At 36.7% G+C, this 15,474-nt stretch overlaps 1 protein-coding gene across 1 annotated transcript; it reads right to left on the bottom strand.

The window, feature by feature from the left end:
* Positions 1-12,504: 12,504 nt before the first annotated feature.
* Positions 12,505-14,967, bottom strand: tmem53 (transmembrane protein 53). The gene is made up of 3 exons (XM_027169048.2): positions 14,548-14,967; positions 13,814-13,917; positions 12,505-13,707 (listed from the first exon to the last, which is right to left on the bottom strand). Exons 1-3 carry the CDS (start codon positions 14,600-14,602, stop codon positions 13,024-13,026), a joined length of 843 nt encoding a protein of 280 aa, XP_027024849.1. The 5' UTR covers positions 14,603-14,967; the 3' UTR covers positions 12,505-13,023.
* Between the last annotated feature and the right edge of the window lie 507 nt (positions 14,968-15,474).

Below are 15,474 nucleotides of genomic sequence, written 5' to 3'. Positions count from 1 at the left end.
ATCTTTACTAGGATCTACTCTTTTATGTTTAAGGGAAACGCCAACATTTGTATGAATTTTCTTAGAATGATGTCACTTGGAGCAACTCTTTGCTCTAAGAATCTTTATGAATACGGGCCCTGGTGTGTACCTTTCCAAACTATGTCCAACCAATTCAGATAGCAACAGGTGGACTTCAGTTGAGTTTCAAGGATAATTAAAGCAAACAGTATGCCATTGAATGCAGATCATTCAATTTTAAAATTATTAATTGCTTAATTAAAAATTGTTTTAAGAAAATGACCACTCTGAAATGAACAGCTTTTCTAAAATAAACCAAATACAGATTTACAATTTTTACATTTGAAGCATTTGTTAGTTCATTTTTTTTTTAAGAGAAGTTGACATTTTAAATCACAATACAAGATATCTATTTTATCCTTGTTTAGCCATTTCCTATTTACTTATTACAACTTATTAATTGTTAGTTAGCACAGACACACAAACAAGCCCTGATTTGAATATTGGATTTTGGTTAAAATATTATCAAACCGATACAGCTACTGTTTCAAAACTGTAGAAAAGAAGCTAGAGCATCTCTCTAAAAGATTCGTGGTGCTTTGCAAGTGACTTTAAAATTAACTTGATAGCTTTTGTTATTGACTTATGAAGTTTGTGCTGGAATTTATTCTATATTTCTATTACTGCAGTTTTGATGAAGAAAAGCTACACTAAATATGACCTATAGCCAAATAGAAACACAACTGACAAAGCTCAGACATTTATTTCACAGGAAATAAATCAAACGTATAAATCCTAAATATCATCTGATGCCTGCCTGAGCACAGCTTTACTGTGGCCCCAGGCAGAGAGAACAGCATAAGAAAAAGCAGTCGTATATCAGTCGTAAAATGTCAATCACTGTATAGCACAGGCTGTTTGAAGATCATTTAAGATGCACCGATTGTGGAGACATTTTCATTTATTCATTTCAATAAATATTACCGGTGTTTAATTAGAATTGTATTTTTTTAACAATTTGTTTTATTGCTATTATAAAATTACAGTAGTGTTAAAATTATCAATAGTAGATCATATCGCATCATATAACCATATTATTAATATACGGTAAAAAAAAGAAAAGGAAAGGAAAAAAGAAATAAAGAATAGTGTATATATTACAAATTATAAGTCATGTGGTTTATATAAATGCATTGATTCTAATATGTTATTGTTTCTATAGTAACAGCTAGAGAATAAATGTATTAAAAGAAGACTGTGAAGGTTTTTTTTAGCAGTTGTCAGCCCTAGAAAATTGAAACAAACCTTCAGTGTTTTATTACACAGGAAAGGACAAAGGCGTTTGCATGATTTTTTTTTCTGTTAATTTTATTTATTTATTTATTTATTTATTTATTTTTGTTTATTTATTTATTATAATAATAAGAATAAGAATAATAATAAGAATAATAATAATAATAACAATAATAATAATAACAACAATAATAATAACAACAATAATAATAACAATAATAATAATTATTGTTATTATTGTTGTTATTATTATTGTTGTTATTATTATTATTATTATTTTTATTATAGCATGATAAGCTGCACAGATCAATGTTAAAAAGATCACAATAGAGTGGGGGGGGGGGGGCTGAGCCTGGCAAAGAAAAGTGTTTATACAGTTGTTATAAAGCAAAATAATGACAGGAAATAAACGGTTCTGTCAATGTTCTATTAAATATTAATGGATATAAATAAAATGTTCAGCATTCATCTAACAAAACATTCTTTAATGAACACAAAAATTCTTAGTGTTGGCAAATACAGGGAATAAAAAAATCTTAGATATGATTGATTAAATTCCTGTTACATCATCTCCCATTGTGTTTTAATCTTTATTTAACAAAGGAAAGGCAAAACAATCTGAAGAAAACAATGAGTCATAATGAAATGCTTACACCCTAAGAAAGAAAGCCGGGAGGAATCACAGCTACACACCAACGGAGTGCTTTGTAAGTCTTGCTCTGACTCTGATCTGGCAACAAAGAGCTTAAGTAGTTTCATTTATAATTAGTTTTGCAACAGAAATGAATGCAATGAAGCATTGTTTCAATTAAAAAGAAAAAATATATATATATATATATATTAGTGTAAATTATTGAAATGACCAAACTGACAGAAATCTGCTTTCTCACAGGATCTGTGCCAAATTGATCTGACCGGATGTCATCTTCATTCGAAAGATGAAGTGCGCTTCTGCCGCTTCTTAATGAGTCAGCAGATCATGCCAAGAAGGTCCTCATTACCTCATGGGTTAGAGAGAAATCCACTCAGTGCCTAAACTAAACACGCTTTCTCAATGCAGTCATTCAAATGTGTGCCCTCTGAGTAACACCAGTAGAAGAAAGAGCCCTTTGTGATTAGTGTTAAATATGTGCAACTTTTAAAAAAGGAAGTTAAATCCTTTCTTTTAGAGGTATTTCCTTTGAGAGGAACAGCTTGGGGTCATAAGTTTACATCCAACCTTGCAATTTCACATAACAGTGGTTTACATCTAGTCTACGAGACACAATAATACCTGAATGTACACAAATAAGCCAGTTTAAAAGTTTACATACTTTAGGTTCCCTAGACTCACTTTTTTATCCCGAACAGTTAAACTGCCCACAGTTCTTCAGAAAATCCTCCAGCGCCTGCAGGTTTTTTTGTTGTTGTTGTTTTTTTGTTTTTTTTTTGCTTTATCAGGAACCTCTAGATATTTGACCCACTTCCAGCAAAGGCTATATGATTTTGAGATCCATCTATTCACACTTATGTACTTGTACTGTACACAGTCATTACAGATGTTGCAAGAAGGCACATTAAATGACACATTAAGAGCCGGGGATATGTGTAAACTTTTAAACAGCATGATTGGTGAAAATGGTTGTTAAGAAAATTGTAAATTGTTATTTTGTTAATTTATATTTAGTCTTATGGGAAATATGAAAATATCTTAAGTAAAAGTATATTAAAGTATAAGGTCGTTAACCAAAATGAAAACAATTAACGATTTTAGAATTTGCTCTGATATATACATGTTTTATCGCTTATCCAACACAGGATTGTGGAAGTCCTGGAGTCTTTACCAGGTGCTAAGGGCACGATTATACACACACACGCACACACATACACACACACACACACACACACACACACACACACACACACACACACACACACACACACATTCAAACACTATGGACAATGATGCTAGGATTCCTGGTTATTTGTGCCACAGAGCCTCAAACCCCAGAGGTGCAAGGGAATGCAAGTACTGCAATAAAGCTGTTACAAGAAAATACAGTTTTAGCTTTTATTATTATAATAACAGTGCTGGCAGTTTGTAGAAATGTACACCTAAAGTCTTGCTCCATAGAAGCAGATCTAGAAAAGCAATAATGTGTGTAATTGTTTATATGGACACATTTTCTGTAAGAAGATGTATATATAGTATATTAGGAAGGAAACTCCAGAGAATTATAACAGAGGAGAGACAGAGAGCTTTGTCGTTGCTTATTAACCTGACAAGCTGTCTTATTAACTTATTAAAAATTGTCACAGATGGCAAGTGTCGGTGGTATAAGAGGAATAAAGAGGGAGAAAATAGTAGCTCCATTTCACTAAGGACCTGAGATTATTTTCCTATAACATTGTGTCCTGTCATGTTCCTCTACACTGTATACTTTAAATGAGTTTTTTCAGACAATTTCTTGGACTTTAATACTCCTTCTTTAATTTCTAGGTTTTGTTTGTCCTTGGAAAATTTGTCAATTTTAGCTTAGTTGAGCAGTATACAGGACACATAATAGTGTAATAAGTATACAGAGTCATGACTCTCCTAAAGCTTCACAGACAATTTATTTTTATTTCAGACATTTCTACATCGTTATGTAGCACCTTTTTTTGCCGCTCTATTGAAATTATTTTCCCTCAAGCCTTCCTGTCTCATAAAAGTCACTACTTATTTTTGCTCATGTCAGTCCATATTTAGTCCCTGTTGCACTATGGGAAAGCTAAAGCAGCTTGCTCAGTGAGAAAGATAAAAGCCTTATGTGTTAATTAACCTATGATGAATAGGCAGTGCTCTTGCAAACAGTTCTCTTATGAGCCCCCAGTGTATTTCCTGTGCTGTGTGTGTGTGTTGGTGAGGTAGTAAGGAGATGTGCAGATAAACGATGTGTATCTGGGGGGCTCTCCAAAGTCAAGAATGAGCCATGCTTCAGAGAAGTGGTGACTCTCTCATCAGCAGCAGCAGCAGCAGCAGCAGCAGCAATAGCATCGACGTTGTCGTCATCACAACGACATATCTAAATCTGCTTAGTTAGTGAGCTCTGACTAACGAATTATCAGCCAGATTTGAGTAATAGACTCCTCATTTGGGCCTAATGCGTTTTGCATAGAGAGCAACCTCCTCTCATCAGTCTTAAAGATGAATCGGCTTCGCAGGCAAAATTCTAAAGATATTAGTCTAGCAACCACTGCATAAATCATAAGATTTTTACTAATGGGACCAAAGTTAAACACACTCCTATCCTCTTAAGGACACAAAGAAGATTATTATAATGTCAGGATTACAGATGTATTGAAGCAAAGGTTACTTTTATTTAGAGCACACATGGATGATGGCTTTTTCAAAATATTATAGATGTTTTTTCAATGTCCCTGAGCCGGATAACAAACTACACATACAGAAGAGTTTGTATAAAAATATTAGAGTCATTTCTAACCATGCCAAGTCATTGAGGGAAGATTTATTGCACTGACTTCAATAACAGGGTGTTTGAAGAAAGCTGACTCACAGTGTACAACAGGGTGGGACCATCTGAGCTTGTTTTCTGTTTTATGGTATTAAAAAAAAAAAAAAAAAGATATGAAGAAACTCATCATATGTACAAAAAAAAAAATAAAAAAGGTCCATCCTATTTCTTTCAAAGCTCCAGTCAAATCTAATTCAATTTCTGTAACTGTAATATTCACTATCATATTTTTTTTTGTCGTTAGAACAATTGACCATGTTGTACAGAAAAGATAACAAAGGGATTTGCTTTCGGCAGGAGAATAAGGGAAGTGGGAATGTCAAGGCGCACGCTGGAATCAAAAGCCCCACTGCTTTCGTCTGCGTCTCTTTTGTGAGTCCTCCTCTCCGGAGGCCTGTCATACAAGACTACTCCTCTCCCCTTCATTAGACAGGCGTTCGCTTCTTGCACCCTATATGCGCCTCACCCCCCACTGTCAAATTAAGCATACACACACACACACACACACACACACACACACACACACACACACACACACACACACATATGCACACATGATCCCACGCACAGTAAGCCTCATGCCAAACTACTATTTGTGTGTGCCTGAACTGTCATACCAGCCTCACACACATGTGCAGGTAGAATGCATGCTTTCATTCTCACACAGCACATACATCGCTTTGTCATGCATGTAGCCTACATTCATGGTCGAAGGCACCGTCTCAGTATCAGCAGTGTTTGTATTTGTGTGCATGTGTATGTGAGTGTGCGAGCGTGTATGTGTGTGCAGGTGCATGTGTGATGGCACTGGCTTTGTTTTGTAAGTCTAATTTGACAGAGCATTAGCTGGGGCCTCGGCGCTTGCCAGCTTGGATGCATGTGAGGAGCCAGAGGTGCTCGCTTGAAGCCGCTCTGTGAACACAGTCACTTTGAACAAGGCCGCGCTCACCCCACACTCTCTCCTCTCGGCTGCGAAGTGGAGTATAAGGGGAGGTGGGGGGTTTTGTATAGAAAGCAGGACGACTGGCCTGAATAAGAAAAAAAAAAACACACACACACACAAAAAAAAAAATACTTGCTCTCTTCTCCGGAGTGTTCGATTCTTCAATCAGCAGTGTGCTTGAAGTTTGTCAAAGCAGAGATGACAGAGATGACCCTGTCCCTCTCACCCTCTTTCATTACGAATTCGGAGGGGGGCTGCCGGCCTTGGGCAGCTTCGGTGGGATGCTTTGCTCATTAGAGGAAGAAAGAGCGACTTGAAGCTCCATTAAACCATAGCTCTGCCTGAAAACAGGTGTGGAGGAAAAAGAGTCATCAGTGTTACAACAACCCCCCGCTGGCTTACTGAGAGCATGGAGTGGCCAGAGCAGGAGGACAAACAAGGGCCAGTGTGTGGTGTCTGTTTCCTGACACCGCACATTCAAGGCTAGGGAACAAAAGATGACACCAATGCCGAGAGAAGCTGGAAGAGGAAAACATCTCTGACCTTTAAACCCGGAACATTCTTTAAAATATGCTGGTGTGACATGACCTTGTTTTGGAAGGCAAGATCACGACCTTACACATTTTTAGCCTTTTTTGGCATCTGGTGTATATTAACATAATCATTATAATGATCATCATCATAACATATGTCTACCTGACTAATATTACTAAGAATAAGTAAATTCTGATCTAAAAACTCTTTTTTCTTTTTTTTTAAAGCAGGTACTAAACGAATTCAACAGAAAACCAGTTACTTTTCCGAAAAAATATAGGAAATCCAAATTCTGTGTGTTGCAGAGGGCTTCAACAGATATGATCGCACATGATATAGGGTAAATAAGTGATATAGTTTTGCTATCTAGATATCATGACACCAGTCCAGATTTCCTTTGGGATAAAGGATATATCAGTATCATATCAGATGGGTTTGGCAAACTGCAGCGGGAATTTAACCGAAGGCATCACTGCGGTGTGAAGCAGCAGAGTCGAACAACACAGCCAGATCCAGCCAGAAATGTAGGACACATAGATGAATTTCATCTAAAATCATCTAAAATCTAGCTATATATTTGATATATTTGACAACTAGAAATGTTTCAGTTTTACAATACCTTGACATATGCTTTTTTACACAGTGATAAGCTCAAAAAAATCCCAACCATAAACAGTACGATGATAGTTTTAACCCCGTTTAATGAATAGAATCATTCTCTTTTCATGGGAACTGCCAAAATTTCAGAGGTTCATTATATCTCCTCAAAATCACGCCAGGTGAACCGGACAGGACTGGACATTTCCAGCAATCTAGACCAGGTACCAGCATGGAAGTGAAAAGAAAACCAATTAGTCGTTCACTTTTCTGGGTTTCTGAGGAAGTCTCTATTTCTGGAGTATTGTTTGTCACCCTGCTGCTCTCTGTAGCTGTATCAGTGTCTGTGTGTATGTCCTTTTAGCTGCTTCTATAATGGAGCTCCTTGTTGGTAACGCACAATATGGCTAGCTGACAGTGCCATCTATTGATCAAGTTTGCAGAATGGCACGAGCTTATCATACACCGATCAGAGCTGTAGGATTAATGAGTTACAGAAAAAAAAACATGTCAGCGTTTTAGGATTAAACAGTTACAAAAAAATTTTTATTAACAGGGAAAATCTCAAGAGAAAATACTCTCATTTATTACGTTTTTTGGTGATTTTATTTTTGTTGTTTTTGCACATTTAGCATACATATATTAGCAATGTTAGCATCAGTGTAGGGGTTTATGCGTAACAATATCAGCAACTACTGTAAACCTACATGCAGCTTTAATAGCATTGCAGTTGCTGAGCAATTTACAACATAAAAGCTTTTCCAGTGTAGCGGCATGGCAAAACTAGCTGGCTAGTAGAGTCAAATGCTTCCTGAAGGCAGAAATGTGAAATGTCTTTTTAGTTGTGGGATATTATTGTACAAATCATGTACATGTTTTGGTTTGGTGTGATAGATTAGCCGCATTATAAAAGGAGTTGCTTTTTCTCAGTCTGACAAAAGTAGCTTTAGCTTTGATTAAGCTAGTAGCTTAGAGTGTAGCTAGCTATTTTATCCCAAACGCTTTACAATAGCCGTACACGAATAACTATGCACTACTACTGTACCTGAACTGATCTGTAATTAAATATGAACTAATAATGAGTTTTGTACTAATGACAAGAGCTGAATCTTAACTATTCATACAAACTGCCAAATTATTGTGAGTCTGTGAGTTTGTGAATGTGTTATTTAACACATAAGAAAAAAATCAATCTTGCTGTATAAGAAATACTTCAAATAGTTTATATAATTTGCCGTATACAGCTGCCTACACAGATATCACTAGATGTTGTTGGATTACTTTCATAATTCACACTGATTCGTTGTAGTGAATGTAGTGAAAGCTCTAATAATAATAATAATAATAATAATAATAATAATAATAATAATAATAATAATAATAATAATAACCTCAACCTCAAAAATCTAAACCCATTTTGCATTATTTTCCACCTATTTCTTTTCATTGTAGTACTAGTACATGCTCTGGGTGCCTCAGGTCACGGTTCCTGCTTATTAACCCACAAGAGTGAAATTAATACAGTAACATTTATTTACTTAGCAGATGCTATTATCTGTTAACATTTAAAACAAGAGTTCTATAAGATTATTTTCTATAGTTTTAGTCTTGAAGCATGTTTCATTTAGTTTACCCCATGTCGTAATACATTATTTAACAAATGTAAGTAATTAGTTGGTACTTTAATGCGCTACACTTACAAAGGAAGTTCCAAAACACTGATTTCCATTTGGGTGAAGCACATTAGAACTTGTGTTTGTGTAAATGTAGTAAAGGAAAACAAAAAAATTTGGACAATATATTCCTTTTTAAAACATGATCTTTTAAGATGTGTTATTAGATCATGTTTTTTGAGGTTGTGATGTAGTATATGAGTACTTGTATTTATATATTACATCACAAACAGTTATGTTGTAAACTGGTTAACCGAAATTACTAAAATGGTACATTTTGTCCTTTCCAAGATGGCGCTGCGGATGGCAGCCTCAGCACGACTCTCTCTAGTACTTCATTCTGATTCTGATTCTGATTTTATTAGCTTTTTTGTCATTCCCAGTGTTGAAACAGATTATTCCCCAACAGCCTATATTCTGTTTTAACATGTTACACTTCCAACTCTCATACTTCTGAGTCTGTCTCACACTCTCATGCTATCTTTTGTCCATGGACAAAATATTACAAATACAGACACTACAAATTAGATTTCCATTCTGGTTTCTTTCCAAATCTTTTTACGTTTTTTTTCTCACTCTGTGTGTAACTTTTTCCTTTTTTTTCTGACATTTGACACTTTATTTTACAGATAGCTGGCCTTCTGAAAAAAGTGTACACCTTTGACCATGTCTATTGATCAAACTCCTCTGACCCGATCAGACTCATCTGGCCTGGGCAGAGATCTCTGCAGCAGATATTGCCTGGAATTGCAGTTATCTCTGTGAGCATTAAAGTTACTTTCTCGCTGTTAACAGAAATACTGTAGAATTGCTATGGCCTTGCTTGCATGCATTTAATCATATTGGGCACTCATGCATTTAGCATTGGGAACAGTATAATGTTTGACAGAAGTAAGACAAATATACTTTTGAGTTGGATTAGAGCATTAGCGAGTACTGAGGTTGCAGTAACAAAGATTTTCTTATTGCAGGGGTTTTTGAGTTCTCTGGCAAAACTCATATCATCCAACAAGTATTGTACGAAGAAAGTCTTCTTTATGTTATTATACATTATTATTCCATTGCATTTCAAATCTGAATGTCCTCTTTTCACTTATATAGATAAAATAAATAGAGAACAGACAAGAGGCTGGTGCAGGAGCAAGCGTTTACAGCAGTTTAAATGTACCGAATAACAGGAAATAAATACTGGCTTTCCACAACAACAACAACAACAAAAAGAAACAGTTAAACATGTGAAATGTCATTTATTAATAAATTAAAAGCAAATTGATGTGGTATAAACAAAAAAGAATCAGTCACATCGGACCACATCACACCCCACCATCAACACTGATTATTTTCCTCTTAAACTACAAAATATCATGGTTTACTCTGTACTTGCAGCATATTAAGTGCTATGATTTAGGTAGATTCTGTGAGGTTGTGGAGGCTTGAGTTTTTTTAGCTAATTGACACCGATAGCTTGAACATTTCCTTTTGTTCCTGAAATTTAAAATGGAAAAAATAAGAATTGAAAACATTTCATAGTTTGTTTGTTTTTTTTGATGTGATGATGTACATGCAAGCTAAATGTAATTTATTTGATTAAGATAAATAGGTGAACCAACAAAACCATCAATGTACATATATATTATTTCCCTCACATTTAGATTCGGTACCATGTATTATCTTTTATCATAAACTATAATCCCTTAACATTACTCATCAAAAGACAAATTATTATTGCTGTATGCATCATATTGGGCATTTTATTCACATTCATATTCATTAGTTACCCAGTATTTTTAAATCAAAATGTAAAAACGTTGAGGAAAAAAGCTTTTTGGAATAAATTAATAATAATGTTCTGACATTTTTAAAGAGTGTACCAATGTATCAATTCTTGCAGGGTAAATGTAGGACATTGGGATGCTGGGTGTATATTCAAACTAGGTTTCGAAAGAAATCCGAACGCTTTTTTAACATCACGCTCTGCTTGAATATTGAAGGAAACAGTTTTCAACAGCATCCAATGCTTTAAAAATGAAGATAATTTTATGTACGATCATTTCCTACAACTTCCTTGGATTTTTTTCCTCTTAGCTCGTAGAAAAAAAAATAAAAATAAAAAAAATTAAGCATGTCAAGAGCCACTTCTTAAAATCATTTTTCTCATGACTAGCTCACTGTGAGAGTGTTCACTAATGTTTCTCAGCTTGACAGGAGCCATTTTGCACGGGCAAGGAGGCTGAAGAGGCCTGGTGACCCCTTTCCACCACAATTTCCCCACATCACACTGTGAGACTTCATTAATTCTGAGGGCAAATTCGACACTTTTTTCTGAGGCATTACCATCGTGGAGTGCTGTATATTACACAGCCTTGCCACATAAATGAAATTCAATAATAAGGTGTTTAGCATGAAGGCCACAGGACCGGCTTTTCACTTTAGCTATAAATTTAATGGAGTCATTCTTCTTTTGTGTGTCAGGAGCTTGACAGGAAATGACAGACAACTGTACCAAACCTTTACATTTTTTGCAGTATGCTAGTTTATTAATAAACACAGAATTTTACATGAAATATAAAAATGCTAAGCTCACATCTACCTCATGTCATATATGGCTTTTTTATCTGGGTATATCCATCATATTTGGTCCCCTTCCTAATAAATAAAACTTAGGAGCAGAAAGATTTGACAATGCTTCTTATTCTGTTACAGACCTTTTTTTCAGAGGAGTAAAGGATGGTTTGGGGAAGAATATTAAAAAGAGAAATGGCGCCACCTTCTGAGAACTATGCCGTCAAAGCAGCCCAGGTGAAGTTGATGTACTATGGTATAATTGATCAGTTTTTATAAACACTTGCATGTAGGGAAGGAAAAATAATACCATCATTACGAAATAACACTCCACTGGTTCACAGGTTTAAAAAAATGCTGTCATGTGATCTGTCTGTATTGTCATCAGGACACAGAGCCAATCTGTCTGTCCTGCAAAGATCAGATCTGAATTACCTGAGTTACATGTCCTTCCAGACAGGACAGTCCATTCCCTGTGCACTCCAATAAGCGATGTTCATCTGTCTAATCGTATCTAGAAAATCATTGCTTTACCGATACCTTTAAATGATACATGAAGTAACAGAGGGAGCTTTCTGGAGAGACAAATGCCAGTGACTCTCTCAGAAATGTCAAACATGACAGTTGGAGACATCTGATGGGTAGATCTGCGTGATCAATTTGAAGCGCTGCTGCTCGTATGATTGCTGGCAACGGCGGATTTGACCTGCCTAGAGGTCAACTGTCTCTCCAAGCAAGCATGAATGGAGCTGTTTATAGTCTAGGTAGAGAACAGCAAAGGCATCAATAACCATGTTAAAGCTATATGTATATATGGGTTTACACCAATCAGACATAACATTAAAACCACCAGCCTAATATTGTCTAGGCCTCCATTGTGCCACCAAAACATACAGCTCTGATCCCACGATAAGTGAACTCAAAATTGCAAGTAATTGTGCTGTGGTTTCTGGTACCATGATTTTAGCAGCGGATCGGATTTGTTTGTCTATTCCATGTTAACTTACCTTAAATATCATCAACATCAGATGCCAGCTTGCGAAGATGAGGTTGCCTGGACTTTCCACCTTTCTATTAGTTAACAATTTATGCTACATTACCTCTTCATTAAGACTGGACCTTCATTCCTTACACACATCAGTGAGCTGTGGGTGTTCATGAGCCTGTCATTGTGTCACTGGTTTCTTGTCTTTCTTTTATATATATATATATATATATATATAAAATTATAATATAATAAAGTATATAATATTATATATATTCATTACATAGTACATTAGTACAGTATTTTCATGCATGGAGATCTTTGTACTCCTAAGCACCAACATTGATCAACCACTAAACAGTTACTGCAGTGAAATTAGTTTTTATTTCAGGAAGGCACATAAGATCAAGGATGCTCAGTCGATTTAAAATAATCTTAAATTAAAATCTTTTAATTCACATTAATAGACAAATACCGAATGCAACACTTCGTTCAGTCAAACCTTATATAAAGTCGGTCAGTACTAATTATACATGGGGATTTAAACACTTTACAGTAGTTTCAGATCACTTAAAATATTTAAGGAAAAACACAATACGGTAGGTCTGGGCAATCTGATGAAACACTATTAACATGATCATTAATTACAGGAAAAATACAATATTCTTAGATAATCTGCTAATATTTTTATAACACTCACCAGCTCCATGGTTAATAATAGTAATTAGGAGCTAACAGGTGTTCTAATTTTATTCCATATTAAATTCCTTTGTAGACTTTTGATTCAATTACCACTGATATAATTTTAATAGCCTTATTATTCTGCTGGTGTGTAAGTATTGTGATGCATGTTATGCATCATGACAATATCTTAAATAGCAGTATTGTGAGATTTTTATTCCCCATATCGCCCAACCCTATCATATAATCAGTGTAGCACATTCACAGGCGTTTCTTCATTAACTCCTCACAGTTAGTCATGCAGATCTTCAGGAATGTCCGGCACCTGTTCGAATAATCATCAGGACAGTCTCGAAACAGGCTGACGTGAGCCGGCGTGATGAAGTCGAAGCTCTCCACGTGGACCCCTTTCTCCTGAAGTGATTTCACCATCTTCTCCACATCTCTATATCTGATCACTCGGTCTGCTCTGGAGTAGAGGTACATCTGAGGCCAAGGTGCCGGACACTCCATCATGGCATCGTAGTGGTTCTTGTGGAAGTGTTTAGTCACAGGGTATAAGACGACTCTGAGCAGGAACACGGTCACAGCAAACAGAGCCAAGAGGAGACAGCGCAGCAGGACATTGACCTTTGTTCCCAGTGTGGTTTTGAGAGCTCGTAGGGCACCGATGACATTCAAGTTTCCTGGTGAGCTGTCCATCACCGAGCCGACCACATACAACGAGCTGAACTGCTTGTGGCTCTGCAGGAGCTCCACCATATAGCGGTAGAGCATGAAGCCACCGTTGCTAAACACATGCAAGAAGATTGGGTTGTTCTCCACTTCGTAGTCATACAGGATCTCAAGCAGTTTGTGTGCTGTGCTTCGAAGTTCCTTGTACCCAAACGATTCAGAGATGAACACCGTCTTTAAAGGGGCCGTGTAGCGGACAGTTATGCATCCCTGAATAGATAGCAAAAAAACAAAACAACCATAAGACATTGATTATAATGCACATGTAGAAAGTAAAACAGGACTAACTGAAGAGTAATCAAAGCTCACAGCTTACATGATCGTTATAAATTGAGCTGTACTTTGATAAATGCTTGTCTCGACAGCCAGCCCAGCCTAAAAGGATAACAACCGGTTGCTTCGATCCACGCCAGAATTTCTCTACAAGAAAAGAACAACATATACTGGTCATATTTCTCAACTTCAAATCTGTAACATTACAGTAAAATCAAGAGCCTAGTTTTCAGCACTGTATTAAGTAAAGAGACATTAATTACCACAAAGCAACAACAACAAAAACAGGTTATTACAGAATACTGTGTTTAAATATGAGCTTCCGATTAATAATTAATACCTGACCTACACAGCACAAGCAGAGTTGCCAGGGATTTGGTTTACCATCACTAGGTGATTAGAAATATTAAGCATCTCAATCAGGATGTGCTGCTAATATGCATCACGTTTTTCATTTTTTACAATTAAATATTTCAATTTAAAAACTCTTGGAAATCATGATAAATTAAATAACTAAATAAATGTCACTGTTTTGTGTAGAATGCTTTTTTTCCATGGAAAGAAAATATGAAGCTTCCCACACAAGCACTCGAAATGTTGAGTGGACAATAACAGAGATTATTTAGTAGTAATTTATTATTAATTATTATAAATTAAATAAATAGATAGATAGATGGAGGATGCATTACGGTGTAACACAATAACCGGTATAAGTGCACACACAGCAGCGCTACTGTTAGCCTGCTAGCTGACACTAGCACATACGGTCTGACTCACCTGAGATCTCTGGCTCCGGAAAGACTATGTTGTAGTCCATGCCATCATCTCCCATATTGAGACTTTTATTATCCCTCTTGTCTGACTGCCATCAATATGAAATACGACATCGAGCCTTAGCTTCACTTCAACCTCTCTGCTGTACAGAAGCACAGTAACAGGGACTGTGTTCCTTTCCACTTCCGGTTGACGTCTCAGGCTCTCAATCCCAGTTAGCTTCCTATTTTGCAAATAGTCCACTATATATTCTTCTGGTGATGTATATAACGTTAGCCAGCAAAATGAGTTAATAAAAATATCGAAATGTAAAAGAAAACTATGATACAATGGAAAAACAAACAAACAAAAAAAATTAATTCCCGGTTATATACAGCTTTCTATGTGGTTTCATTGGCTCACGTCAGTCTTTTATAAACAGGTCCCTTGTTGTAACCCCGCCCACACCTCAGTTTGATGCCCCACCACCACACCTCAGTTTGATGCCCCGCCCACACCACAGTTTGATGTCCCGCCCACACCTCAGTTTGATGCCCCCCTACCACACCTCAGTTTGATGCCCCCCTACCACACCTCAGTTTGATGCCCCCCCCCACCACACCTCAGTTTGATGCCCCCCACCACACCTCAGTTTGATGCCCCCCTACCACACCTCAGTTTGATGCCCCCCTACCACACCTCAGTTTGATGCCCCGCCCACACCACAGTTTGATGCCCCGCCCACACCACAACTTGATGCCCCGCCCACACCACAACTTGATGCCCCGCCCACACCTCGGTTTGATGCCCCTCCCCATACATCAAAGTTTGATGCCCCGCCTACACTACAGTTTGATGCCCCTCCCACACCACAGTGTGGTGCCCCGCCCACACCTCGGTTTGATGCCCCTCCCATACATCGGTTTGATGCCCCACCCACAACTAAATTTG

This window comes from Tachysurus fulvidraco, chromosome 1, assembly GCF_022655615.1.
Source record: "Tachysurus fulvidraco isolate hzauxx_2018 chromosome 1, HZAU_PFXX_2.0, whole genome shotgun sequence".
Lineage (NCBI taxonomy): Eukaryota > Metazoa > Chordata > Actinopteri > Siluriformes > Bagridae > Tachysurus > Tachysurus fulvidraco.
This window is presented reverse-complemented; position numbering and strand designations above follow the sequence as displayed.

What these genes read in the sequence shown, in the direction of transcription:
- tmem53 (XM_027169048.2), bottom strand. Translation starts at nt 14,602, where the DNA reads ATGGGAGATGATGGCATGGACTACAACATAGTCTTTCCGGAGCCAGAG. An exon ending in TCCGGAGCCAGAGATCTCAG is followed by an intron (nt 13,918 to 14,547) that starts GTGAGTCAGACC and finishes CTTTTCTTGTAG; the next exon opens with AGAAATTCTGGCGTGGATCG. An exon ending in GCTCAATTTATAACGATCAT is followed by an intron (nt 13,708 to 13,813) that starts GTAAGCTGTGAG and finishes CTATCTATTCAG; the next exon opens with GGATGCATAACTGTCCGCTA.